At 41.7% G+C, this 26,133-nt stretch overlaps 1 protein-coding gene across 5 annotated transcripts in view; it reads right to left on the bottom strand.

Annotated features, from left to right (window-relative positions):
- Positions 1-26,133, bottom strand: part of kmt2ca (lysine (K)-specific methyltransferase 2Ca) — a 590,636-nt gene that overhangs the window by 284,936 nt on the left and 279,567 nt on the right. For all 5 annotated transcript variants that reach the window (XM_060825139.1, XM_060825142.1, XM_060825140.1 and 2 more), the window contains exons 13-14: positions 21,077-21,202; positions 9,320-10,032 (exon numbers count right to left, since the gene is read on the bottom strand). In XM_060825139.1, coding sequence (XP_060681122.1) covers positions 9,320-10,032; positions 21,077-21,202 — 839 coding nt within the window. The remainder of the gene's footprint in view (positions 1-9,319; positions 10,033-21,076; positions 21,203-26,133) is intronic.

The following is a 26,133-nucleotide window of genomic DNA, read 5'->3' as shown; positions in this document are numbered from 1 at the left end:
AAAGAGAGAGAGAAATGGAGTGCGTGAGAGATGGAGTGCACGCGAGAGAGAGAGAGAGAGAGAGAGAGAGAGAAAGATGGAGTGCGCGAGAGAGAAAGAGAGAGAGAGATGGAGTGCACGCGAGAGAGAGAGATGGAGTGCACGCGAGAGAGAGAGAGAGAGAGAGATGGAGTGCGCGAGAGAGAGAGAGAGAGAGAGATGGAGTGCGCGAGAGAGAAAGAGAGAGAGAGAGAGATGGAGTGCACGCGAGAGAGAGAGATGGAGTGCGCGAGAGAGAGAGAGAGAGAGATGGAGTGCGCGAGAGAGAAAGAGAGAGAGAGAGATGGAGTGCGCGAGAGAGAAAGAGAGAGAGAGAGATGGAGTGCGCGAGAGAGAAAGAGAGAGAGAGAGATGGAGTGCACGCGAGAGAGAGATGGAGTGCACGCGAGAGAGAGATGGAGTGCACGCGAGAGAGAGATGGAGTGCACGCGAGAGAGAGATGGAGTGCACGCGAGAGAGAGAGAGAGAGAGATGGAGTGCACGCGAGAGAGAGAGAGAGAGAGAGAGAGATGGCGTGCGCGAGAGAGAAAGAGAGAGAGATGGAGTGCGCGAGAGAGAAAGAGAGAGAGAGAGAGATGGAGTGCGCGAGAGAGAAAGAGAGAGAGAGAGATGGAGTGCACGCGAGAGAGAGAGATGGAGTGCGCGAGAGAGAAAGAGAGAGAGAGAGAGAGAGATGGAGTGCACGCGAGAGAGAGAGATGGAGTGCACGCGAGAGAGAGAGAGAGAGAGAGATGGAGTGCGCGAGAGAGAAAGAGAGAGAGAGAGATGGAGTGCGCGAGAGAGAAAGAGAGAGAGAGAGATGGAGTGCGCGAGAGAGAGAGATGGAGTGCGCGAGAGAGAAAGAGAGAGAGAGAGATGGAGTGCGTGAGAGATGGAGTGCGCGCGAGAGAGACAGAAAGATGGAGTGCGCGAGAGAGAGAGAGAGAGAGATGGAGTGCGCGAGAGAGAGAGAGAGAGATGGAGTGCGCGAGAGAGAAAGAGAGAGATGGAGTGCGCGAGAGAGAAAGAGAGAGAGAAATGGAGTGCGTGAGAGATGGAGTGCACGCGAGAGAGAGAGATGGAGTGCGCGAGAGAGAGATGGAGTGCGCGAGAGAGAGAGAGATGGAGTGCGCGAGAAAGAGAGAGAGAGATGGAGTGCATGAGAGATGGAGTGTGCGCGAGAGAGAGAGAAAGATGGAGTGCGCGAGAGAGACAGAGAGAGAGAGATGGAGTGCGTGAGAGATGTAGTGCGCGCGCGCGAGAGAGAAAGATGGAGTGCGCGAGAGAGAGAGAGAAAGAAAGATGGAGTGCGTGAGAGATAGAGAGATGGAGTGCGTGAGAAAGAGAGAGAGAGAGATGGAGTGCGCGCGCGTGTGATGGAGTGCGCGCGCGAGTGAGAGAGAGGGGGAGACAGAAAGAGCTGTACAGCAAGTAGAAAGTTTAACTCTGTGATTTGGTTTGAATGCACATTCGTTTGTTGGTGATTGAATGTTTGTGCTTTGTTCCCTGGAGCCTGAGATTCCGGGACTGTTTTGAATTTGATTTCTACTATGGAAATTTTAACATGATTTCTTTTAAAGGTTGTGGATTTTACAGATAATGAAATAAAATGTTAACTCCTGTTCTTTTTACAGGTCATGACTGCCTTAGTATCGGTTTCTAACTAATCTCTTTTTCCTTACATAAAAGTGATTTATGGAAAACAGTTGAAGTCTCAAAAAGCATATAATTGGTCAGATTAATTGGACAGGTAAGGTGTCTAGTTAGGACCCTGAAGGGGGTGTGGAAGGAGGTGACACTGGACCTCGTTAAGATTAATTAAATTAGCAACAATGGGAGGTGCGGGGAGTTGCCTGGGTAGCGATCGATCTGTAAATAACGTTAAAGGGGAATATATTCCACCCGACAGTCCTTTGGGGAAAATGTTGGGTAATTGGGAACACAACTCCCAGACGCGGGAGAATGATAAGGCTACAATGATAAACTATTGTTGTTTCATTTGGACCAGAGAAAGTATTAGGGCGCCTGGTATTTTTTGGCCCAAATATGGGTCCGATGAGAATTGGCTGTGTCAAAATCTTAATATATATGTCAATTGAAAAGAAACATACAGTCAAAAGGAGTCTGATCATACGGCTTGTTGAATAGGGAGCGCGGGAGTAAAATTATGTCCCATGAATACAGAGGAATCAGGATAAGAACAGAAAAAGAATGAATAAGGGAAGCCACAATAGGATCCCTTAACGTGTTTGCCGCCCCCATATACTACTTCCCAGAACGAGCCTACAGCTCCCGAAGTAGTCCAGACACAAAAAGAGGAACTGACTCTGAACTAAAAGATGCAGAACCTAGGGGGCTCAGAATCACTCGAGCCACCACACGTAAAGGAGGGGCAGAGATAATGGAAAATGTAAAATTATGTCCCTTACGAGAGGTTCCTATTGAGGAAGGTGCGATCGGATATGTAAATGCTCCCTTTACTTGCAATGAAGTTAGGACCTTTAAAAAGGAAATGAAAAGTTTAATAAAGGATCTGGTTGGACTAGCCGAACAATTTATATACCTGGGGAGAACTGATGGCAATTTTAGGAACGTTATTTTCAGGGGAAGAACGAGGTATGATTAGGAGAGCGGCTTTACAGGAATGGGAAAAGCAGCACCCAGCTGGGGAAGAAGGGACCCCAGCAGAATAGAAGTTCCCAAATATTGACCATCATTGGGAGAATAATGACAAAATAGATAGGGAGTCAATGCGGGATCTACGAGAAATGGTAATATTAGGAATTAAAGAGGCGGCACCTAGATCACAAAACCTTGTTAAGGTCTTTGAAGTACGACAAGAGAAGGATGAAACCCCTTCTGCATTTCTTAAAAGGCTCAAGGAGGCCACAAGGAAGTATTCGGGAATGGATCCCGATAATCCAATTGCACAGGGACTCTTAAAGGTCCAATTTGTAACTAAATCATGGCCAGACATACAAAAGAAATTACAGAAATTAGATGGATGGAGTGAAAGACAGATGGAAGAACTGTTACGTGAGGCACAGATAGTGTATGTGAAATGGGAAGACAAGAAGCAGAAAGCCAAAATGATGGTGACCGCAGTAGAAGAAATAACAAAAAGAAGAATGGGATCAGGAAATAACAGGAAAGGTAGGGGAGGACACGAAAGACAAGGGTCAGATACCCGAGAAAGGGGGCAACAGGTAGGGTGTTACCATTGCGGGAAAGTGGGGCATTTTAAATGGGAATGCCCGAATTAGCACGAGAAAGGGAAGCCGTTTTCCTAATGACCTTAGATGAAGATTAGGGGAGTCAGGGGTTCCTTCCTCCTGAGACTCACTGGGAACCCTGGATAAACTTAAAAGGTGGGAGCTGAAGGGGAGGAGGCAATATTTTTGGTGAACATGGGAGTGGCACGGTCATCTCTAAGTTTTAGACCTACCGGCGTTAAATTGACTAAGGAGTATCTTAAGGTTTCCGGAGTAAAAGGCGGAGAATTCTTGGTGCCTATTTTTAAGCCAACCTTAATTAGAAGAAATGATGAGGAAGTGATAGGCCAATTACTACAGACTACTTCCAATGTCAGGAATATATTAGGTAGGCTTTTGATTATATTGCTGGGCTTAAAAATTGGGGTGGAAGATAGTGCAGTAACTGTAATGATAACTAAGACAGCCTAAGGAAGACGGATCCTCCCGGATGGAAGGGAGCTATTAAGTAAACCAGTCATGAGAAACATCCGAACCACCTTGCACCAAGGCAGCCACTGGGGCTCCCAAGCCATAGAGTCATAGAGATGTACAGCATGGAAACAGACCGTTCAGTTCAACCCGTCCATGCTGACCAAATATCCCAACCCAATCTAGTCCCACCTGCCAGCAACCGGCCCAAACCCCTCCAAGCTCTTCCTATTCATATACCCATCCAAATGCCTCTTAAATGTTGCAATTGTACCAGCCTCCATCACTTCCTAAGGCAGCGGATTCCATACACGTACCACCCTCTGCATGAAAAAGTTGCCCCTTAGGTCTCTTTTGTGTCTTTCCCCTCTCACGTGTGACATAGTGTTAAGGAAGTACAGATTTAAAGGAATATACACATTAGCCAAGCAGGTATGCGCAGGATGCCCGACTTGCCAAAAGATTAATAAGAAAGTAATGGGGGGAGGGACAAGAGGTGAAAGAAACCCTGGGGTAAGACCTTTCCAAAAATACAGGTAGATTACACAGAATTACCCCCAGTAGGGAAACAAAAGTACTTATTAGTCCTAATGGATCACCTAACTGGGTGGGCGGAGGCATTTCCAATGTCCTCAGTTACTTCGAAGGGAGTAGTGAAAACTCTTTTAGAACATATAATTCCTCGATATGGAGTGGTGGAAAGTATAGATTCAGACCAAGGTAGCCATTTTACCTCTAAGATCATACAAGAAGTAATGGCAGGATAAAAAACTCTTGGGAATTCCACACTCCTTGGCACCCGCCTTCCTCTAGATGGGTGGAACGAATGAATCAAACCTTAAAGCAGCAATTGTCTAAGCTAGTCTGAGAGATTCGATTACCATGGACAAAATGTTTACCTATCACGTTGCTACGCACAACGACTGCGCCTAGACATGATATAGGCCTCTCTCCTTATGAGATGATGTTTGGATTACTGTTCTTGGGTGGAAGAGGGGAATTACCAACTGTAGAGTTCAATGATAAATTTTTAAAAGAACTATATTGTGGCGCTTGACTCTTCTTTGTCTGTCCTTAGGAAGAAGGGTCTGTTGACCCAGACACCTCCACTTGAGTTCGCAGTACATCAGATACGACCGGGTGATTGGGTCCTGATAAAGACCTGGAAAGATACCAAACTGCACCCAAGCTGGGAGGGACCATTCCTAACCCTCCTGACTACTGAAACAGCCGTCCGAACTGCTGGAAAAGGGTGGAGTCATCACACTCGTTTTAAGGGCCAGGTGGACACTCCTTCACCTCCGGCAGAGTGACAAGCTCATCCTACAGACAACCCTCTGAAAATCAAGCTGAGCAAAAAGAATGGACTGAGATAAGAGACGATTAAGAATTGGTTAAAAAAAACTGTATCCCAAAACAATTGTAAGTGTTGCATGGACTCACTCCTCCCTGGTATTTAAAGGATTAGGGAATAGACAGATAGGGTTGTGAGCTGAAATGAGTGGTCAGCTTTATATTGTCACGATAATATTGACACTAGCTGCCGGGGGGGGGGAAATCATTTTACCACTTCATGTCAGAATTATGCTAAACTAAAGGGGCATACCGACTGTTGGATGTGTGCGGAGATCCCACACCATGGGGAATCCGGAATTCCTCTCATGGTAATACTACTTAGCGAAGAAGTGTAATATATACAACAATTTGACTCGGGCTCAAATGATACAACTTGGAGATTTGAAAGGGGGTGGCTCCCTCGACCAGCCCCGAAAACTCTGGGTGCTATTGATGGCCTTAGAGTTTCCCCACCGAAAGCAGTAAATACCACTGGTTTCTGTAATCAGAATGATACCGCACCCTTCCGATTAGGAAAATCATCAAACAATGTCTACACCAGCCGAGCCACTGCCACAACCATTTCCCGAGTATTGAATGGGACATATTGGGTGGGTGACGTTTGGAGCGGCGGATGTAACGGGAATGGGTGCTGGGACCATCCAGTTCAGACACTACCTCAAAACCAGAAAGGTTGGAGTGGCTGCTCCTGCCTTGCTTATATAATTCCCCACTGGAGGATGTTAAAGAGAGCCCCAGAAATACCTTGGAATAAACAGGGAGGAAGGCGAGTAACCCAGAAAGTAACCGAAGGAGATCGCCTCCTCTGGACTTTGATACCTACGTATGGTACCGCTTGAGCAGGAGTAGAAATACAAAAGTTGGCAGCTTCCCTGGAAGAGTTGGCCAACAATACTGCTGATGCATTGGCCGAAACCCAATCCCAGGTAGCAGGCATAATAACCTAGTGGCAATCATTTTGGTCAACGACCCTTCAGAACAGGATGGCTCTGGATTATATGCTGGCAGAGAAGGGTGGTACATGTGCACTAATTGGTGATGAATGTTGTACGTACATACCTGAGGTGTCCTCCAACATTACTGATATCTCCAAACATGTGCGAGACAGAATCGCTAAGATAAGAGAGGCTGCTAATCAGTACCGGAACGAAAAAGGATGGGAATGGGGGAATTGGGGATTGACTGGTTGGGGAAGGTGGTTAGTCAATCTAGCTATCGATGGATTATTGATATTAATGGGTCTGGTGATAGGGTTCAATGTCCTAAAATGGGGAATGAGCCGACTGATGACATCCCTTGGGGAGGGCACCCAAATAAATCATCAGATGCTTTTACAATCAGCAGGTGATATGCAACAAAGAGAAAGTCAAAGAATGCTTTTAGAGTTCGAAGGAAGAACAACACAAATGTAAAATGTAAGATTGTGAACCTCATTGCCAAAAGGCGAAAGAGGGCAGAACATAAGAAAATGACTTAAAGGAGACTCAATAAGTGCAAAACCAACAGTTAGAGAAAAAGAAAGAGGGGGAATTGTGGGAGATTAGAAACATTGTTTTTGCAGATGGGTGAGGGGGGTGTATTGTGGGAGGGGGCGGGGAGAAGGGGAACATTATACAACGGTCACAGAATTCTTGTAGCATGTAGCATATTTAAGGCTAAGACTTTCATGAATATAGAGGGTCTTTTAAAGAAAATAGTTTTAAGCTAGGAAATAACTTTCATTTCACAATAAAGCTTATAGAAACTGGAATAAAGAACAAGCTGTAACAAACAAGGAACAAAGAATGCCGACAAGGACAGCACGATGGCCAGATAAAAAATAACTAACAAGTGAGGGAATTGGTTTATGGTAGGATGACAAAAGGGAGGCGTGATTTCGCAACTTGTAAACTGAATAAGAATGCTTTAATGTGTTATTTTCGCGCGCATTTCTGTTTGATTACAGAAGCGTCTAGTTCTTGCGAGACTATAATAAATTGTTGTTTCCAAAGCTTTGTCTCCAGCTGATTGATTTGTTTCTCACATTGCCAAAAAGCCAAATATGATGAGTTGTAAACTTTTAAATGAGGATTCACAACAAACACAGATGTGTGCAATTAGCTTCTACCCATCTACATAAAAAACCGTCAAAATTATATTTGCCTCAGAAATATTCTGACTCAAAAATGTTACTAAAATTAAATGTATCTTTGAGTCTAGGGCTCTGATTTACACTCTCTAAATCAAAAAAGAAGCTTTAAAATGTGCAAACATAAGAATCTACACAACAATCTTTCCACAGAATGAAGAGCTATTACTTGTACTCCATGAATCTTACTGTGCAGGCTAGGACATTCAGCAACCAACACATGCGCAGATGACTGAGACTTAAAAGTCACAAGAACTAAACTTAAAGTTTGAGCTGAACCAATTGAAATTCCTTCAAATACACTCATTGCTTCTGCTCATTCCATTAGTACACTGGGGCAAGAAGACATATTTCAGTATTCTTGAAAATAGCACACTGAAGAAAATGCTCACATTACCCACAGAGTGAAGTCTGAACAAATTCACTTTGGCAGCTTCCCATCGTTATAAAATCTGTAGAATCTAACCCAGGAGAAGCCAAGCATAAAATTGAATTTCTCCAAACCTTTAAGTTGTAGCTTCACTTATTTGCCCTTTAAAATTTTGTCAGATTACCAAAAATCCAATTTTACTCCTCAATCTTATTCTGATTTCTGACAGTACACAGAACAATCACCTGCAATTTGCAAGTTACCAAGAATAAATGCTCTCTTGGAATGCAGTGAAGGATGCAATCTAAAAACACAACAGTTGTCCACTGCAAACAGCTCACAATTCAACCAAATGTATTCTTACCCGAAGACAATAGAAGTACCAAACATTTTACCTACTCCCCTGCTGAACACATTACCAAATTAGGATGACTCGTGGTTGCTAGACAGGTGTGTACATGTGCATGCATGAGTGTAAGGGGTGAAACAAATCTTAGCATACAAGCTAATGTAGTGCATTTAAACTGTTACTATTTTATATAGAAAATGCTAAAATTAGTTGGAAAACATGATTCTGAAAATGAATCAGAAGAATCAAAAAAACATTATTTAACTCACTATATTAGGCTTGATACCTTATCCCTTCACAAAATTATAACACAGCAAAGAGACCCAAAATACATCTGCACAACTAAACAGCAGTTTGTAAATAGGAGGGAATAAGATATTACTTAGCAGCAATGCATTGTTCAGTCTCCTGAAAACAACACTGAGCTAGATGCAAAATACAGATGGTTTTTCATGATTAAATTAATTTCAAGTTACAAAGTGGTATTCCCTCTTTGGTTAGATTTTATTTATAACCACTGTCAAGAATGTGTACTCTAAGCAAACATTTAATAGATTTACTTGGCATTTGGTGTACCAAAAAAGAAAGCCTGTGCCTCTAGTATAGGTGAAATTTCTCCATTCTTTGCTTCCAGGCTTTCATAAACTTAATTTTATGTTCAAAACTTTACAATGCAATTCAAAATACTCATCTGTACTTCACACTGTACTTTGGCATATCTTCCAAAGGCTAATGGGATATTCAAATTGAATAATTTTAATGAATTTACAACTCAAGACTTTTAAACACAAGACTAAAAAGATGCTGAATAACGTTCTGTGCACAGGTTTGGCAGAAACAAATTCTCAAGTTCGTGTGGAGGTTAATAAATCTCAGCTTTCAATAAATAAACATCTATTTATATAATTGGTTAAATCAGTTCGCTGGATGCTGGTTTGTACTGCAAAATGATGCCAGTACTACAGCTTCAATAGCTCCATCAGCTGAGGTTTCCAAGAAGGACTCTTCTTCTCAACATCATCTAAGACATGGCAACCATGAGTCATCTTAGTCTAAAGAGAGCAGTCCCATGGTCTTCTGGGACTATGGCAACTTTGAATCTAATTACATAGAAAAAAATTTCAAGGAAGAAAAACCTTTCCTTTCAAAAGTGGAATTTGGTATATAATTTACATTATTGAAATTACTTGTATATTAACATTAAAAACTGTTGGGATTAGCATAGGAAAATGCAACTGAAAAGAAGTACTGATGTTTGTTTGATGTCACCTTCTAGACCCTGAAATGTTTGTCACTATTTGACATACCTTGCAACTTCATAACACAAAATAGAGCAATTTTCCAATCACCATCATTGGACAAAGTATAGTGTTCAAATTTTGTTTACACTTAACAGATTAAAAACCAAAGTTTACCTGTCTCATTCTAGGTCGTCCTGGAGAAAACTTCCTTTTGGTAATAGCTGGTTTTCCCATGCCTATTTTTGGAACCATGGGTATGAACGTTGATGCAGGAATTCCTGAGAAAGTGCCTGCAGCTGAAGTACAAGACACATTTGTTACAGGAGAAACTCCAACTGAAACTGTCACAAAATGCGAAGAAACGCTTGACTTGTTGTTCTGTGTGTAGTTATTGCAGGTTTCTCCAAAAACTTTGACAGTATTGTTTTCAACAGGTGAACTCATATCTGATGTACTTTCACTGGAAGTTTTTTCAGCTTCAGAAATGCTGCTACTGAGACATGCTTGAGAAATTTTTTCTTCGCTTTTCTGTACCACTTCATCTTGTAATGGAATTTCTGGGCTCTCCTTAATTGGTGTAGCTTCTTGTATGAGCTCATTATTTGACACTTCTGGGCCAGAAACCTCCATCAGTTCTGACTTATTCTCACATAACTGATAGTCTTCTTTTACAAGCACTGGTCCTTCAATCACAATTTCCAAATCTCGTGTTTCCTCATCCAGTTGAGGTTGCTCTAGTGTTTCAGGCTCGTTTTCAGTCACTTTGAGCTCTTGAACATCTCTGGCTGGAGTTAGACACTCAAACTGCTGAACGGCTTTTTCAGAAACTGAAGCCTCCTTTGCCACATCAGGCTCTACATGTTCAGCAGTATGGACCACTTTCAAATCTACAAGCACAAAATATTTTGAATGAAATAAAACTATGTTTCACAAGCTAAATGTTAGTTAAAGTTCAGTAAAACACAAATGAAGCTAAATTATGTGGCCACCTTGAATGCCCTCACATAATTTCCAGTATTTTTTGTTAAAGGCAAATCCTTTGAATGCTAAACAAATAGATATATTTGTTTCAAAACAACAGCCTGGATTTTGCTGTCAGCACCTAGAACACAGTTTGCCATTTACCTCAAAGGAACCTTTCCACAATGAGGCCGTAAGCTGTTTAGCTTTCCTGATATTAATATGAATCTGGTACTTATTCAAAGATATCTCCAGGGGCCCAGCAACAATGATGACATCAAAACAAGATAAGAAATCAACCATTAAAGAACTTCCACAAATCAGGAAGTGATTATCATCCTTCATATGTTGTAAATCTTAAGAGTATAATATTATTTTTTTCAATTCTGAAAGAACTTTACCGTAAAGTTCATTTGCTGGGACTAGGAAAAGTCTTCAGCAATAATCATTAAAATCACAATTAAATTTATTTAACAGGTTCAGTATTTCTCTCTGAAAAATTGATAACACAGATCAAAGAGTGAGGGGTTACCAATTAAACATTCGCGCCCTCCATTACAGACATAACGTAGCAACAGTATGTACCATCTACAGCATGCACAACAGCAACTCATCAGTAAAGTGATGGAAGGTGTCATCAATGGTACTATCAAACTGCTTAGTAATAAAATAGCCTGTTTACTGACACCTAGTTTGGGTTCTACCTCCTAACTTCATTTCGGCCATATTCAAACATGGATAAAAGTTCACAGTGCCACTTCATATTGTAAAGGAATTTCTGGGCTCTCCTTAATCGGTGTAGCTTCTTGTATGAGCTCATTATTTGACACTTCTGGGCCAGAAACCTCCATCAGTTCTGACTTATTCTCAAACGCAGATCCTTCAACTTTTAAGGATTGGCCTCACACAGTCTTCCATAGTCATTGTTCATACAACTCTAGTTCTGGACTACACCACTGACTGAATGGTCTTGCAAGCATTTCCCACATTTTGAGAACAAATAAAAGGCAAAATATTCAACCAAATTACTTGGGTTCGTATGGTGGTTTGAAGGAGGAAACAAAGTGGAGTTTTAATTGCTACACTTACCTTGAACATACTTCACTGCGGTAACTTTTCCAAACTCAATCATAACATACTAGTCCAAAACCTTTGAACTTGAAAGCATGAACTCAACATTATTTTCACAACAAGAGTGTTACTGCTGGTAAAAACTGTACGAAGAACATTTGTGAGGAAACTTAATACAAATTTTAAGAAGAATGGATCAGAAGTCAGCAAAAATGTTCTTCATTTTCTTGGCGGCAGTCCGAATGGGAGGAGCAACAGCGAGTACCAGAGGAGGCCCTACGCAAAGTTGGATTTAAAATATATAAAAGCTCACCTTGTGGAGGTGGAGTACACAAGGGACTGTTGGATAAGAGGCTTCATATTTGGGCAGTTGTTTTACCAGAAACACTACTCGGGTAGTGTGTCCCACCCCTCCTCCTCCTCTAAACCAAAACAAGGTTCTGTGCACCGGATTGGTAAGGTGACTAATTTCTTTTTTTGCTTTTCAGTAGTCTTGTTGGGAACTTAAGAGTAGTGGGAATGGAGGTTAGGGCAGTTGAATGTTCCTCCTGCAAAATGTGGGACATAGGGATCACCAGTAGTGTCCCTGCTGACTGCATCTCTGACAGGTGCACCCAACTCCAGCTCCTTGAAAACCATGTTAGAGAACTGGAGCTGGGTGAACTTTGGATCATTCAGGAGGCTGAGGGAGTTATTAAGAGAAGGTGGTAGATGGGTTACCATCAGGGGTCAGAAATGGAACCGGCAGGTAATGCAGGGATCCTCTGTGGCCGTTCCCTCAGCAACAGGTATACCTTTTTGGATACTGTTGGGAGAAACGACTTATCGGGGTAAGCAATGGAGTACAGGTCTCTGGCACAGAGTCTGTCCCTGTTGCTCAGAAGAGAAGAGGAGCAGAGCATTAGTTATTGGGGACTCCATAGTTAGGGGGACAGATAGGAGCTTCTGTGGGAACGAAGAAACACTCACGGTTGATGCATTGCCTCTCAGGTGCCAGGGTTCATGATGTCTCAGATCATGTTTTCAGCATCCTTAAGAGGGAGAGGGAGCAGCCCCAAATCATGGTCCAAACAGGCACCAATGACATTGGTCAGAAGAGAGAAGGGGATTTAAAGCAGAAATTCAGTGAGCTAGGGTGGAAGCTTGGAGCTCGAACAAACAAGAGTCATGATCTCCTATTTGTTGCCTGTGCTATGCGCTAGCGAGAGGAATAGGGAGAGAAAGGGTTTAAAACTAATTCAGCAGCAGGATGGGAACTTCAATTTCCCCGGCTCCCAATGCCTCATTTTCACCATGGATATCCAATCCCTCAACACCTCCATCCGTCATGACCAGGGCCTCCAAGCTCTCCGTTTTTTTCCTCTCCAGACGTCCCCATCAGTACCCTTCCACCGACACTCTCATTCGTTTGGCCGAACTGGTCCTCACCCTTAACAATTTCTCCTTTGAATCCTCCCACTTCCTCCAGACCAAAGGGGTAGCCATGGGCACACGTATGGGCCCCAGCTATGCCTGTCTCTTTGTTGGCTACGTAGAACAGTTGATCTTCCGTAATTACACCAGAACCACTCCCCACCTCTTCCTCCGCTACATTGATGACTGCATTGGCGCCACCTCGTGCTCCCGCGAGGAGGTTGATCAATTCATCTACTTCACCAACACATTCCACCCTGACCTTAAATTTACCTGGATCATCTCTAACACCTCCCTCCCCTTCCTGGACCTCTCCATCTCCATTAATGACGACCGACTTGACACTGACATTTTTTTTTTACAAACCCACCGACTCCCACAGCTACCTGGCTTACACCTCTTCCCACCCTATCTCTTGCAAAAATGCCATCCCGTATTCCCAATTCCTCCGCCTCCGCCGTATCTGCTCCCAGGAGGACCAGTTCCACCATAGAACACACCCAGATGGCCTCCTTCTTTAGAGACCGCAATTTCACTTCCCACGTAAAGATGCCCTCCAACGCATCTCGTCCACATCCCGCACCTCCGCCCTCAGACCCTACCCCTCCAAACGCAACAAGGACAGAATGCCCCTGGTGCTCACCTTCCACCCTACAAACCTTCGCATAAACCAAATCATCCGCCGACATTTCCGCCACCTTCAAAAAGACCCCACCACCAGGGATATATTTCCCTCCCCACCCCTTTCCGCCTTCTGCAAAGATCGTTCCTTCCGTGACTATCTGGTCAGGTCCACGTCCCATCCTGGCACTTTCCCCTGCCACCGCAGGAACTGTAAAACCTGTGCCCACATCTCCTCCCTCACCTCTATCCAAGGCCCTAAAGGAGCCTTCCACATCCGAAATTTTACCTGCACATCCACTAATATCATTTATTGTATCCGTTGCTCCCGATGCGGTCTCCTCTACATTGGGGAGACTGGGCGCCTCCTAGCAGAGCGCTTTAGGGAACATCTCCGAGACACCTGCACCAATCAACCACACCGTCTCGTGGCCCAACATTTCAACTCCCCCTCCCACCCTGCCGAGGAAATGGAGTTCCTGGGCCTCCTTCACCGCCGCTCCCTCACCACCAGATGCCTGGAGGAAGAACGCCTCATCTTCTGCCTCGGAACACTTCAACCCCAGGGCATCAATGTGGACTTCAACAGCTTCCTCATTTCCCCTTTCCCCACCTCATCCTAGTTTCAAACTTCCAGCTCAGCACTGTCCCCGTGACTTGTCCGACCTGCCTAGCTCCTTTTCCACCTATCCACTCCACCCTCTCCTCCCTGACCTATCACCTTCATCTCCTCCCCCACTTACCCATTGTACTCTATGCTACTCTCTCTCCACCCCCACCCTCCTCTAGCTTATCTCTCCATGCTTCCAGCTCACTGCCTTTATTCCTGATGAAGGGCTTTTGCCCGAAAAGTCGATTTCGCTGCTCCTTGGATGCTGCTGAACTGCTGTGCTCTTCCAGCACCACTGATCCAGAATCTGGTTTCTAGCATCTGCAGTCATTGTTTTTACCCTGCATATACAGGAGGTTGAGTGAGGTCTGAAATAAGGTTTGAAGGTCACAAGAAGGCATCAACAAGTTGGTTTGAAGCGTGTCTACTTCAATGCCAGGAGCAGCCAGAATAAGGTGGGTGAACTGGCAGGTGACGAGAATTAGATGCTATAGTAAGAGGAAATGGCATGCGTGTGCTGGTGCTGTGGCATCGTTAGACAAGGACAGTGTTACAGTTGCAGCAGGGATGTTTGATGACTCGTCTACTCAGGTAGTGTGGGCTGAGGTTAGAAAGAGGAAAGGAGGTCACCCTGTTGGGAGTTTTCTATAGACCTCCAAACAGTTCCAGAGATCAGAGGAAAGGATAGCAAAGATGATCCTTGATAGGAGCAAGAGTGACAAGGTCGTTGTTATGTGGGACTTCAACTTTCCAAAGATTGGCTGGGAATACTATATTCAAGTACTTTAGATGGGTCAGTTTTTGTCCAATGTGTGCAGGAAGGTTTCCTGACACAGTAGGTAGACAGGTCAACAAGGGGCAACGCCACATTAGATTTGGTACTGGGCAATGAAGTTGGCCAGGTGTTAGATTTGGAGGTAGGTGATCACTTTGGTGATAGAGAGCTCAATTCAGTTAGTTTACTTTAGTGATGGAAAGACATAGGTATATACTGCAGGGCAACAATTATAGCTAGGGGAAAGGCAATTTCAATGAGATTAGGCAAGATTTAGGATGCATAGCATGGGGAAGGAAACTGCAGGGGATGGGCACAATTGAAATGTGGTGCTTATTCAAGGAACAATTACTGCAGGTCCTTGATAAATATGCACCAGTCAGGCAGGGAGCAAGTTGCTGAGCACAGGAGCAGTGGTTTATTAAGGAAGCTAAATCGCTTGTCAACAGGAAGATGATAGCTTATGTTAGGACAACATGTGATGGCTCAGTTAGGGCACTTGAGAGTTACAAATTAGCCAGGAAAGACCTAAAGAGAGCGCTCCAGAGAACCAGGAGGGGAATGAGAAGTCATTGGTAGGTATGATCAAGGAAAACCCGAAGGCTTTTTAATCGGTATATCAGGAATAAAAGAATGGCTAGAATAAGATTTGAGCCAATCAAGGACAGTAGAGGGAAGTTGTGTGTGGAGTCAGAGGAGATAAGGCAAGCGCTAAATGAATACTTTTAGTCAGTATTCACACTAGAAAAAGACAACGTTGTTGAGGAGAATACTGAGACACAGGCTACTAAACTAGGTGGGATTGAGGCTCACAAGGAGGAAGTGTTGGCAACTCTGGAAAGTGTGAAAATCGGTAAGTCCTCTTACTCAGCCATTAGCTGTGATCTTTATGTCGCCAGTGACTACAGGAATAGTTCCAGAAGACTGGAGGATAGCAAATGTTGTTCCCTTGTTCAAGAAGGGTAGTTGAGACAACCCTAGTAATTATAGACCAGTGAGCCTTACTTCGGTTGTGGGTAAAGTGTTGGAAAAGATTATAAGAGGTAGGATTTATAATCATCTAGAAAGAAATAAGTTGATTAGGGATAGTCAACACAGTTTTGCCTCACAAACCTTATTGAAAATTCCTTGAGAAGATGACCAAACAGGTGGATAAGGGTAAAGCGGTTGATGTGGTGTATATAGATTTCAGTTAGGTGTTTGATAAGGTTCCCCACGATACACTATTGCATAAAATACTGAGGCATAGGATTGAGGGTGGTTAGCAGTTTTGTTTAATGGCTTTCTTGCATTTAAATGAGTTTGTAAAATTATTACGAAGCATGTGTAAGCCACTTGAAATTTACATTGTGAACCAGTGATAGCTGATATGGATATGGTCTTCAAAATCTCTGACATCAGGTAAGTTGACAAGTCCAGGAATTATTGATATTTATTTGTTATTTGAAAATACCATGGTAAGTAATACATTTGAATTTTAAAGACTGAAATGCAAAGAGAACAATTCCTAATTCATTTCAATACATCAAACATGTTAAATGAATTCGAGTCCAGATTTGGAGACAAGACAAACTATTCAAAGTAGTGTAATTTAAGGATAGACTGTGGAATTCCAAACTTTAATGAACAAAATCCATGACTTAGTTGACTGCTTGGGTTGTAGTCAAGATTAGAGTGGTGCTAGAAAAGCACAGCAGATCAGGCAGATCCGAGGAGCAGGAAAATCGGTGTTTCAGGCAAAAACCCTTCATCAGCCCTTCTTCAGCATCTGCAGCACCTATGTCTGCCTGCTTGGGCTGTAGCCTGACTACAATGCTTCTAATAGCACTGTTAGTGTACTGACTACCTCACTGCAGTACAGCAGCTCGAGTTGGTTTTAGGATGAGCACTAAATGCTGGTCTAACAGACAATGCTCACACCTGAAGAATTTTTTTTCTTTTTAAAAATCGGGACGCTATCATGCAATTGTGGTTGAAAGAAACATCGCAAAACTTTCAAGTCAGAGTTATTAGGAAGGGCTGGAAAATCTTGCGTTTTCAGCCAGAAAAGAAATCATCTGAGAAATGATTTTACAGAGTTTCACAGTTGTAAATGCAATTTATTACTTACAATTAAACTGTGATATGACAGCAGGGGAACATGGGTAAAATTAGCACAATACTGATATCAATGCAATCTGGGCGACACTGCTACCTCACAGCATCAGGGACCCAGTTTCGATTCCTGCCTCGGGTGTCAGTATGTGTGGAGTTTGCACATTCTCCCAGCGTCTGCATGGATTTCCTCTGGGTGCTCCGGCTTCTTCCCACAATCCAAACATGTGCAGGCCAGGTGAATTGGCCATGCTAAATTGCCCATTGATTGGGTGCATTAGTCAGGGGTAAATATACGGTGGGGGAATGGATCTGGTTGCCCTTTGGAGGGTCGGTATGGATTTTTGGGCCGAAAGGCCTGTTTCCATACCGTAGATATCTAATCTATCTATCTAACCTTATATGGTAAGACTCTCGTATAAACAGTGATCAAATTTGTACAATGGGTTTCCAGTACAAAGAAGGCAAGTGAGAACATTTCACCCAGTTCTTTCTCAAACAGATGGATCAGCAGGGCTGTGGGACTTACAAGAATGGATAAATATTCAGATGTCAGGCTCTCTTTTGTGCAAAAAGAAGTTAAGTACAACCTGGTAGCAATTACAAGAACATGGTTGCAAGATGATACAAATTGGGACCTGAATCAAAGAAGCACGACATTTAGAAATAATGGGAATGCAGTAAAAGGTGAAAGCATGGCTCAGATACCTAATCACAATAGGAGCACAATAGACATAGATGACTCAAGTTTACGAAACCAAAATGTGCACATACTTTAGTTAGAAATGTGAAAAAAATGAAAGAAAGTGTTACCCCAGGAGTGAACGGGGCACACGGAGTGAACGGGGCACACGGAAAGTGCTCCCAACACATGAAGATCGTCATGATGATTTTACTTAATACCTTTACTGGCAAAATCATTTGGCAGAAGTAGTCTAATGAAGACTTCCATTCAATATTTTCAAGATAGTTTCTTAAAACAGCACATTCCGGAGTTAAACAGAGAGAAGGCTATGCTAATTAAACCTGTTGGACTATAACCTGGTGTTGTGTGATGTTTAACTTTATTCTAAATCTGGTATTGTACAATGAAATAGGATCAATTAATTATTTCAGTGCAGGTACTCAGAAACAGCAGTGACGGTAACATTTTACATTCAGCCTTAAGGTCAAAGGAATGTTACTGAAACTATTTCTTCTTTAAATTTAAAGGGCAACTGTGAGGGCATGAAAGCAGAGCTGATTAAAGTGAATCGCTAAATTAAGGTAAAGGATAGGAAAAAGTGATGCAGGTTCAGAATAGTGGAAGCAGTGGCATAGTGGCAACGTCATTGGATTAGAAATCCAGAACCCTCGGCTAATGTCCCGGCCCAAGGGCTCAAATAAATTCAATAAAAGCTGGAATTAAAGAAAAGCTAGCCAGAGAACATATAACAATACAAAGATCACATAACACCCAATGGTGCACTTATGTCCTTCATGGAAGATAGGAAATCTGTCACCCTTACCTGGTCTGGTCTAGTTGCAACTCCAGAACCACAGCAATGTAGGTGACTCCTAATTGCCCTGTAGTATAATGCTGGCCTAGCCAGTAAAGCCCATAACCCCATGAACGAGTTTTTTAAAACTCCATGTTTAGTCATATTCTAAGAAATTTTCTAAGTTACAACTTCACCATTGATGGTCAACTAGAAATGTTAAAGACAGCATTAAGTGTAAAGAAGAAACTCACTACACAAAGACTGGTGGCAAGTTAGACAGAAGCAAATGAACAAAAAAAGGGGAAAAAAATTGAGTACAAAGGAAAATTAGCCAAAATATAAACTGTTCCTATTAGTTTTATATGAATAATTTTAGAAGTTAAGAAAGTGAGAGTTTGGCCAATAAAAAGTGTGTTTGGAAAGTCAATATTGGAAAAAAAAGGCAGATGAATTAAACAGTCAATTTACAGCATTTTTCACTGCAGAGAACAGAAGTTACATGCCAGCAGAAATAAAAATATTAGGAGAAGGAAGACAGGCCAAAACTCAAGAAAATCTCAATCATCAGAGAAGAGGTATTGAGTAAATTGTATGAACCTTCGAGTAAAAAGTGAGGTCTGCAGATGCTGGAGATCACAGTTGAAAATGTGTTGCTGGTTAAAGCGCAGCAGGTCAGGCAGCATCCTGTTCCTTGGATGCTGCCTGACCTGCTGCGCTTTAACCAGCAACACATTTTCAGCTCTAAATTGTAGGAACTGCAGGCTGACAAGTGCCCAAATCCTCCAAGACCTCATGCTAGGGTCTTAAAGTGGCAAATGTGAGTGTTGGTACACTGTGCTTAATTTTCCAAAACTCCTTTATCATGGAAAAAGGGAGACAAAGGAGGGAACTCCTGAACTAGTTGCTTAACATGTGCCATATGGAAGATGTTAAAAACTAAAATTAAAGTTATGTAGGACACTTAGATATGTTTAGGGTCATCAGGCAGAGTCAACATGGTTTTGTGAAAAGGAAATCATGTTTGACCAATCTACTGGAGTTTTTTTGAGAAGGTGACATGTGCTGTGATTAACGGGAAAATGAGAAGATGTAACACATTTTGTGAAGGCATTTGATAAGGTGTCACTCAAAAGTTAATTGCAGAAAATAAAAGCTCATTGTATAAGAGGTAGCATTTTGGCACTGACTGGCTAACAGGAAGTAGAAAGCAAATTGATCTTTTTCAGTTTAGCAAGATCCAACACCACTTATGGGACCGATGCTGGAATCCTGACTGCTGACTATATGTACATTATCTGAACAACAAATGTGGGAAGTATTTTGTCAGATAATCGAATGCCAGATAACACAGTTTAGCCAACCATTGGGACCTTGCCATCTTGCAGGATAATCCAAAATTCAGATAATCGAATGCTGGATAATCAAAGTTCCTCTGTAAATTAGTAAGATGAAGGGACAGAAGGTAGGGCTGCTAAACTTGCAGATGATACACAGATTGATAGGAAACTAAGTTGTGAAGAGGCGTTCAGGATGTTACAAAACATATTGATGGGGCAAAGATCTGACTAATGCAGTATAATGTAGGAAAATAAGAGCTTGTCCATTTTGGCAGGAAGAAGTTTTAAAAAATTATCTAAATGGTGACAGCGTGCTGAGCTCTGTGATGCAAAGGGTTCTCCATAAATTGCAAAGGTTAGGTGTGGAGATACAGGAAGTAATTAGAAAAGCTATATCATTTATCATGAGAAGACTTGAATACCAAAGTCGGGCATTGAAAGACAGCATTTAGAGTACTGTGCACAGTATTGGTCACCTTCTTTCACGGAGGATGCGAATGTATTGGAGGCAACAAAGAAGATTACTAAACTAACATCTGGAATGGGTAAGTGGCCTTGTAGAGGAAAGATTGGACAGATCAGGTTTATGTCCACTGGAGTTTACAAGAGTAACAGGTGACTTGATTGAAACATAAAATCCTGAGGGGCGTTAAGAGGTGGGTGGAAAGAGGATGTTTTCATTTATGGGAGAATCCAGAACTAAAATCAGCGGTTGCACATTTAAAATTGGGGATGAGGTGACTTTATTCTCACGATGGAATTAGCATTTGGAAATATCTTCTGAAAAGGTGGAAGCGAATTCCTTGAGTATTTCTGAGAGAGGGATAGATAGATTCTTGTTAAGGATTGAAACATTATTGAGGTAGGTGAGAATGTGGATTTAAGGTTACAATCAGATCAGCTGTGATCTTACTCCATAGCAAAATAGGCTCAAGGGGGACGAACAGCCTAATCTTACGCCTGACTGGTATGTATGCTCATGTGTTCTTTTCCTTTAGCTCCAACTGAGATGGAGTCTTGTATGAGAAATGTAGTATAGAATCATACAATCCCTACACTGTGGAAAGAAGCCAATTAGCCTTGAGTCTATGCTGATCATATGAAGAGCATCCCATCCTGACCCAGCTCCCTGCCCTAGCCCCATAACCACACATTTGCCATGGCCAAACTAACCTACACATCACTGGACATGACAGGGCAACTTAACATGGCCAATCCACCTAAACACAGCATCTTTGGATTGTGGGAGGAAACAGGACCACCTAGCAAAAATTCACGCAGACGCAAGGAGAATGTGCAAACTCCACACATACAGTCACCCAAGGCTGTGATTGAACCCCAGGTCCCTGGCACGGTGAGGGCAACATTGCTAATCACTGACCCACCCAAGCAAATGTAATGCGAAGCCAATGGCTTCATAATACGAAATTGAATATTTCCCCATCATTACTTACAAGACATATGCTTTTCTGCTACTTGGGGAGATTCAATAAGAAGATAAGCTTTATCCTATGCCGTGCGCCAGCAGTGCAGTTCTTAACCCAGTAAAGAAAGTATTACAGTTCTTACCTTTTTCATTAGCCACTGTGGTCTGATCTCCTGCATGGTTAAAGCCATTGGCTGGCTTATGAACACTTTCTTCTCGTGATAATTGCTCCTTAGTTGTTCCACTAATTTCAATAACACCTACATGTTCTGAAATATCAAAACAAAAAGAAGCAAAAGCCTAAATATTACTTACCAAAATTGGATTTAAATTGAACATCTTAGTTTGAATAAAATAAAGAGTTCTTATTTCATAAAGACATTCCTGTTTTTCATCAAATATGCTGACTTTTGTTAGCAGCAGCATTATTAAATATATAGCCTTACATTCAATAATTAAATTGTTGATTTAACACTGAATATTAACAATTTGGTTCTGTAAGGACAGAATGATAGAAAGAATTCTGTGAAACCTATAAATCAATTTCAGGTCATGAAATTGGTCAAGTTGTTGACTAATTTTACGAATGCGGAGAACCAGAGATAAAAACACAGAAGTGTTGCAGAAACTCAGCAAATCTAGCAGCATCTGCAGAGACAGACAACTAGACAGCGTAGTTTTTGAACTGAAGTATGTTGTGTCAAACTGAGCAGAGTTAATGCTCTTCCAAGTCTAAACACAGTTCTTTTATTCTTAATAATAATTCAGATGTCAATCAACTAATTTTTGACTAGGTTGTAGCAGTGTAATGAACCTATTTCTAGTCCGACACGTTTGGTCTTCAAAACCTTTGGCATGTGCCAAGAAATAAATCAGGTCTATGAGAATGAAAGTTTAAGTTGGACAACTAGAATGCCAAATTTAACCAGCACCTAAAAATGTTGGGTCTCAATGTATTATTTCAGCAAAATGACCAGCTATATCTTTCATCTGGTAAAATTTAAGGCTTTGAAGCTGCTAGCATAGGACACTTTTTTTTCCCAGGAACTGGGATCTTTTCCAAGATAAGGGCCGTTACATGATATAATTGCTGCCAAAGTTTATCGTCAAGATCAAATTTAATGAAAAAACAATTCCAGCTTGGAAACTAAAACAGGATGTAGTCTTTAGGCAGGGGCTGGATCCAACCGATAAGTCTCTATATGTGATTAAATCATTTGACGCAAGATAGCATCATGTTCAGTGTTCTAACAAGTGCAGCCATTTTCCTCTTCAATATGTTTACCGCAAATATGATAGTTGCTGGCTACTGTTTTATAAAAGAGAGTTTTAATCAAGAAAGATATGCAAATAAAAATTAGATTTGTTCAAATCAAAAGAACTACCACTTCCTAAAAAGTGATTAGCTTCCAGAATCTCTGGTGGCACTCTCTTCTTGACCCGACATGGAGCAATGAGACATCAGTTCTATCTGATCTGCATATTCTTTTGGTTGTCACACCCATTGTAATTATTTCCACTCTTTAAAAGATCTACACTGAGGGAATGCTTTTTTTTCCCCAATTCAACCCTAGCCTAACAGATGTCATTTATGGTTATTAGAACTAAGAGGCTCTCCTTAAAAAGTTGTCTGCACGGTAAAACACATTATTGAAAGACAAAAAATATATCTGGGAGGGGTATGCTAATAAATAACATACTCAGATTTATAATGATAATTTTAAAAATAAAAATACTTGGGTTTATTTAGATAGAGGACATTATTATGCAGCCAATTATGCACTTTTGAAGTGTTAGTACTGTTACAACCCAGACTTCAAAATCCAACTTGGATTTTCTCTTCCTTAGGCAATCTATTTCCAGGTGAATAAAATTTCTATTTTTCCTTCAGTCATTGGTAAAGTTTAAATTAATTGCCCTTGACATATTTTTGGTTTTCCTTTGCCTTCAACTTTGTCATGAAAAATGTACTGAAAATAAATTATTTCTTCGCATGCCTCACAGAAAACAATAAGCCTTTTTTAAAAGTTGTGAAAAACAGAAAATATATTGCAATGCAATCAATACAGAGATTAGTGGCAGTTCATTAAATAAAACCACATAGTAGTTTGGGCCCTTATTCAAAAAGATTAGTAAAATATAGAATGTCAAGAAAACCAAGGACTTCAGCAAGCAGATAAATTTAGTTCATGGATTCATACTGGGTACGATAAACAGATGATAGAGCAACTAAGGAGTATTTTAGTACATACATGGGGCATGGAAGTCTAGTGGCAACGTCACTGGTTTCATAACCAAGAGGCCCATCTAATGCTGTGGGGACACAGGTTCAAATTACACCATGACAGGAATATGAAGTCCGTTAATACAGTGTGGAACTTGAACTCGACTCAGCCATGGTGACCATAAAACCTTATCGACTGGCACTTTCCTTCAGGGAAACAGGAAGTGGGAATATTCAGCTTTCAGCCTGCTCTGCTGATTATCCAATTCAGTCGCTTGTTCCTGATTTCTCCACATACCCTTTGATCCCTTTAGCCTGAAGAACTATACCTACTTCCTTCTTGAAAAAAATCAATGTTTTGGCCTCAACTGCTTTATGTGGCGGGGAATTCCAGAGGCTCACCATCCTCTGGGTGAAGAAATTTCTCCTCACCTCAGTCCAAAATACATGAAATCTGTGATCACCATGATGGGGATCCCTGATTTTGGGCTCCCCAGTCTTCAGAAACAACCCTCCTGCTTTTACCCATTTGTCTCTCTTTACAACTCCAGAGAATAAAGTAACTCTCTTTTTATGTTAGCCTGGCAAATATTTGCTGCACTCCCTTCATAAGCAGAACATCCTTCATCAGATAAAGTGAGCAGAACTGCACGCAATACTCCAACAATGATCTCATCAAGGCATTGTCTAATTGCAGCATGAAGGCATTCCTGTGCCTTCGTCCAAATCTTCTGACTATAAAGGCCAACATTCCGTTTGCCTTGTTCACCATCTGCATGCTTACTTTCAGCAACTGTGTACAATGGCACCGAGATCTTGTTGCACCTCCCTCTTTTTCAATCTAACCCCATTTCGATAATAATCCACTTACCCATTCTTCTACTCTTACCCGATTTGATCTACTCTAGATCCACAGACTATTCAATTCAACAGCAATTAAGCAATAAACACTGGCCTTATGAGTGGTGCATTTATCCCATGCCAAGTATTGTTTTAAGAAAAAATTAACAGCCCACTTCTGGGAAAATAAGTAGTACATAAAGTTTTGCTTCCAAAGTTTAGATGAGAACTCAGGCTATAACAATGCTATTCAATTTTTCCTTTGCACTCATCAATACAACCCTTACTGAGTTTTCCTTACAGCATTACTTCCCTTTTGAATGAATTTCCATTTATTATGGAAAAACCATTAGGTTTGTGCCCTTAGAAATGAAGGCAATAAGACTAGCCATAGTTCTCTTGACTAGGCAAAAGTGAGGACTGCAGATGCTAGAAATCAGAGTCTAGATTAGAGTGGTGCTGGAAAAGCACAGCCGGTCAGGCAGCATCCGAGGAGCAGGAAAATCTACGTTTCAGACAAAAGCCCTTCATCAGGATTGAAGACAGAAAACCTCCAGGGTGGGGAGATAAATGTTCTCTTGACTGACAATGTAGGGCCCCTCTTATTAAGTGCACATGTTGAGTAAGCACAGGATTACTTTTAGCTGATGTCTTTGAATAGCCTAAAAGATGCTCAGACTTGAAGTGCAGACTCATGAACAACACATAACCACGTGAGTGGGTAATGAGCTGTTGCCAATGTCTTTGATTCTTGCCACCACTGATCCAATGATTTTATCAAAGGGAGAAAATTTGATGGTGGAAGAAAACAAAATTCTGTATCCTACTCAAATATACAAAGTAGGCTACCTAATTCAAGTAAAAATTAATCTTATAAGCTAAAAGTCTGCAAATCCAGTTATTGTCTGCAAGGAAGACTGTTTAAAAAAACCTTCTTACTAAGAAATGCAAAAAAAGGGTTATGGCACAGCAGGCAGTCATTCAGCCCAATGTACCTATACTGGGTCTTCAACCAAGCATGCTTACCTTGTGTCAATCTCCCACTGCCTCCTTCCCTCTCTGTCCTCCCCCACTGCCACTCACTTCCTTGTATACGATTTCTATCCAATTAATCATCCTTTAAATGCCCCAACTTAACCTGCCAGCACCACATTTTCACGCGTTCCATTCAATGTCCTCATGGTCTGATTTTTTTTATGGCATTACCCTTGCTTCTTGAGCAGATCACTTTAAAATCTATGCCCTCTTGTCATGTTCCTTTTACGAGCATGAACAGATTCTCACTACCTTTTCTACTTAGCCTCCTCTCAGCCTTGTTTGCTCCAAGAAGAACATATTCTCATGACTGAAGTTTCTTATTCCTGGAACTATTGTAAATTGCTGCTGCACTCTCTCCAATGTATTCACATCTTTCCTGAAATGTGACACCCATAATTGTACACAATACCCGAACTGAGGTCTAACAAGCATCTTATAAAGTTCAACATTACCTCATTGTTCTTGTAATCTCTGTCCCTATTAATAAAGCCAAGGACACTGTATGCTTTAATAACTGTGCCCTCCACCTGTCCTTTAAAATTGTATACCCTATTTTATTTTGTTTGTCCTATCAAAATGCATCACATCACATTCGTGCCATCTATCTGCTCACAAATTCCACATCTTGCTCCTCAAACAACTTGGTTGAGATGATCAGTAAGTTTGCAGATGACACCAAAATTGGAGATATAGTGGACATTGAAAATGGTTATCCAAGATTACAAAGGGATCTTGATCTATTGAGCCAATAGGCTGAGATGGAATTTAATTTGGATAAACACAAGGTCTTGTGTCCTGCCAAGACAAACAAAGTCAGGACTTACACAGTTAATAAGTGTTGTCGAATAAAGACAGCTTTGAGTTCAGGTACATAGTTCTTTGAAAGTTGTGTCACAGGTAGACAGGGTGGTTAAGAAGGCATTTAGCATGCTTTCCTTCACTTCTCAGACTTGAGTACAGGAAATGGGACATGACGTTGAGATTGCACAGGATATTGATGAGGTCACTTCTGGAGTACTGTGTGCAGTTCTGGTTGCCCTGGTTATTAAATTGGAGAGGGTGCAGAAAAGATTTACAAGGATGTTGCTGGGACTAGAG

The sequence above is a fragment of the Hemiscyllium ocellatum genome, chromosome 5, assembly GCF_020745735.1.
Source record: "Hemiscyllium ocellatum isolate sHemOce1 chromosome 5, sHemOce1.pat.X.cur, whole genome shotgun sequence".
Taxonomy (NCBI): Eukaryota; Metazoa; Chordata; class Chondrichthyes; order Orectolobiformes; family Hemiscylliidae; genus Hemiscyllium; species Hemiscyllium ocellatum.
The sequence above is the reverse complement of the archived record's forward strand: the minus strand, read 5'-3'. Positions and strand labels throughout refer to the sequence as shown.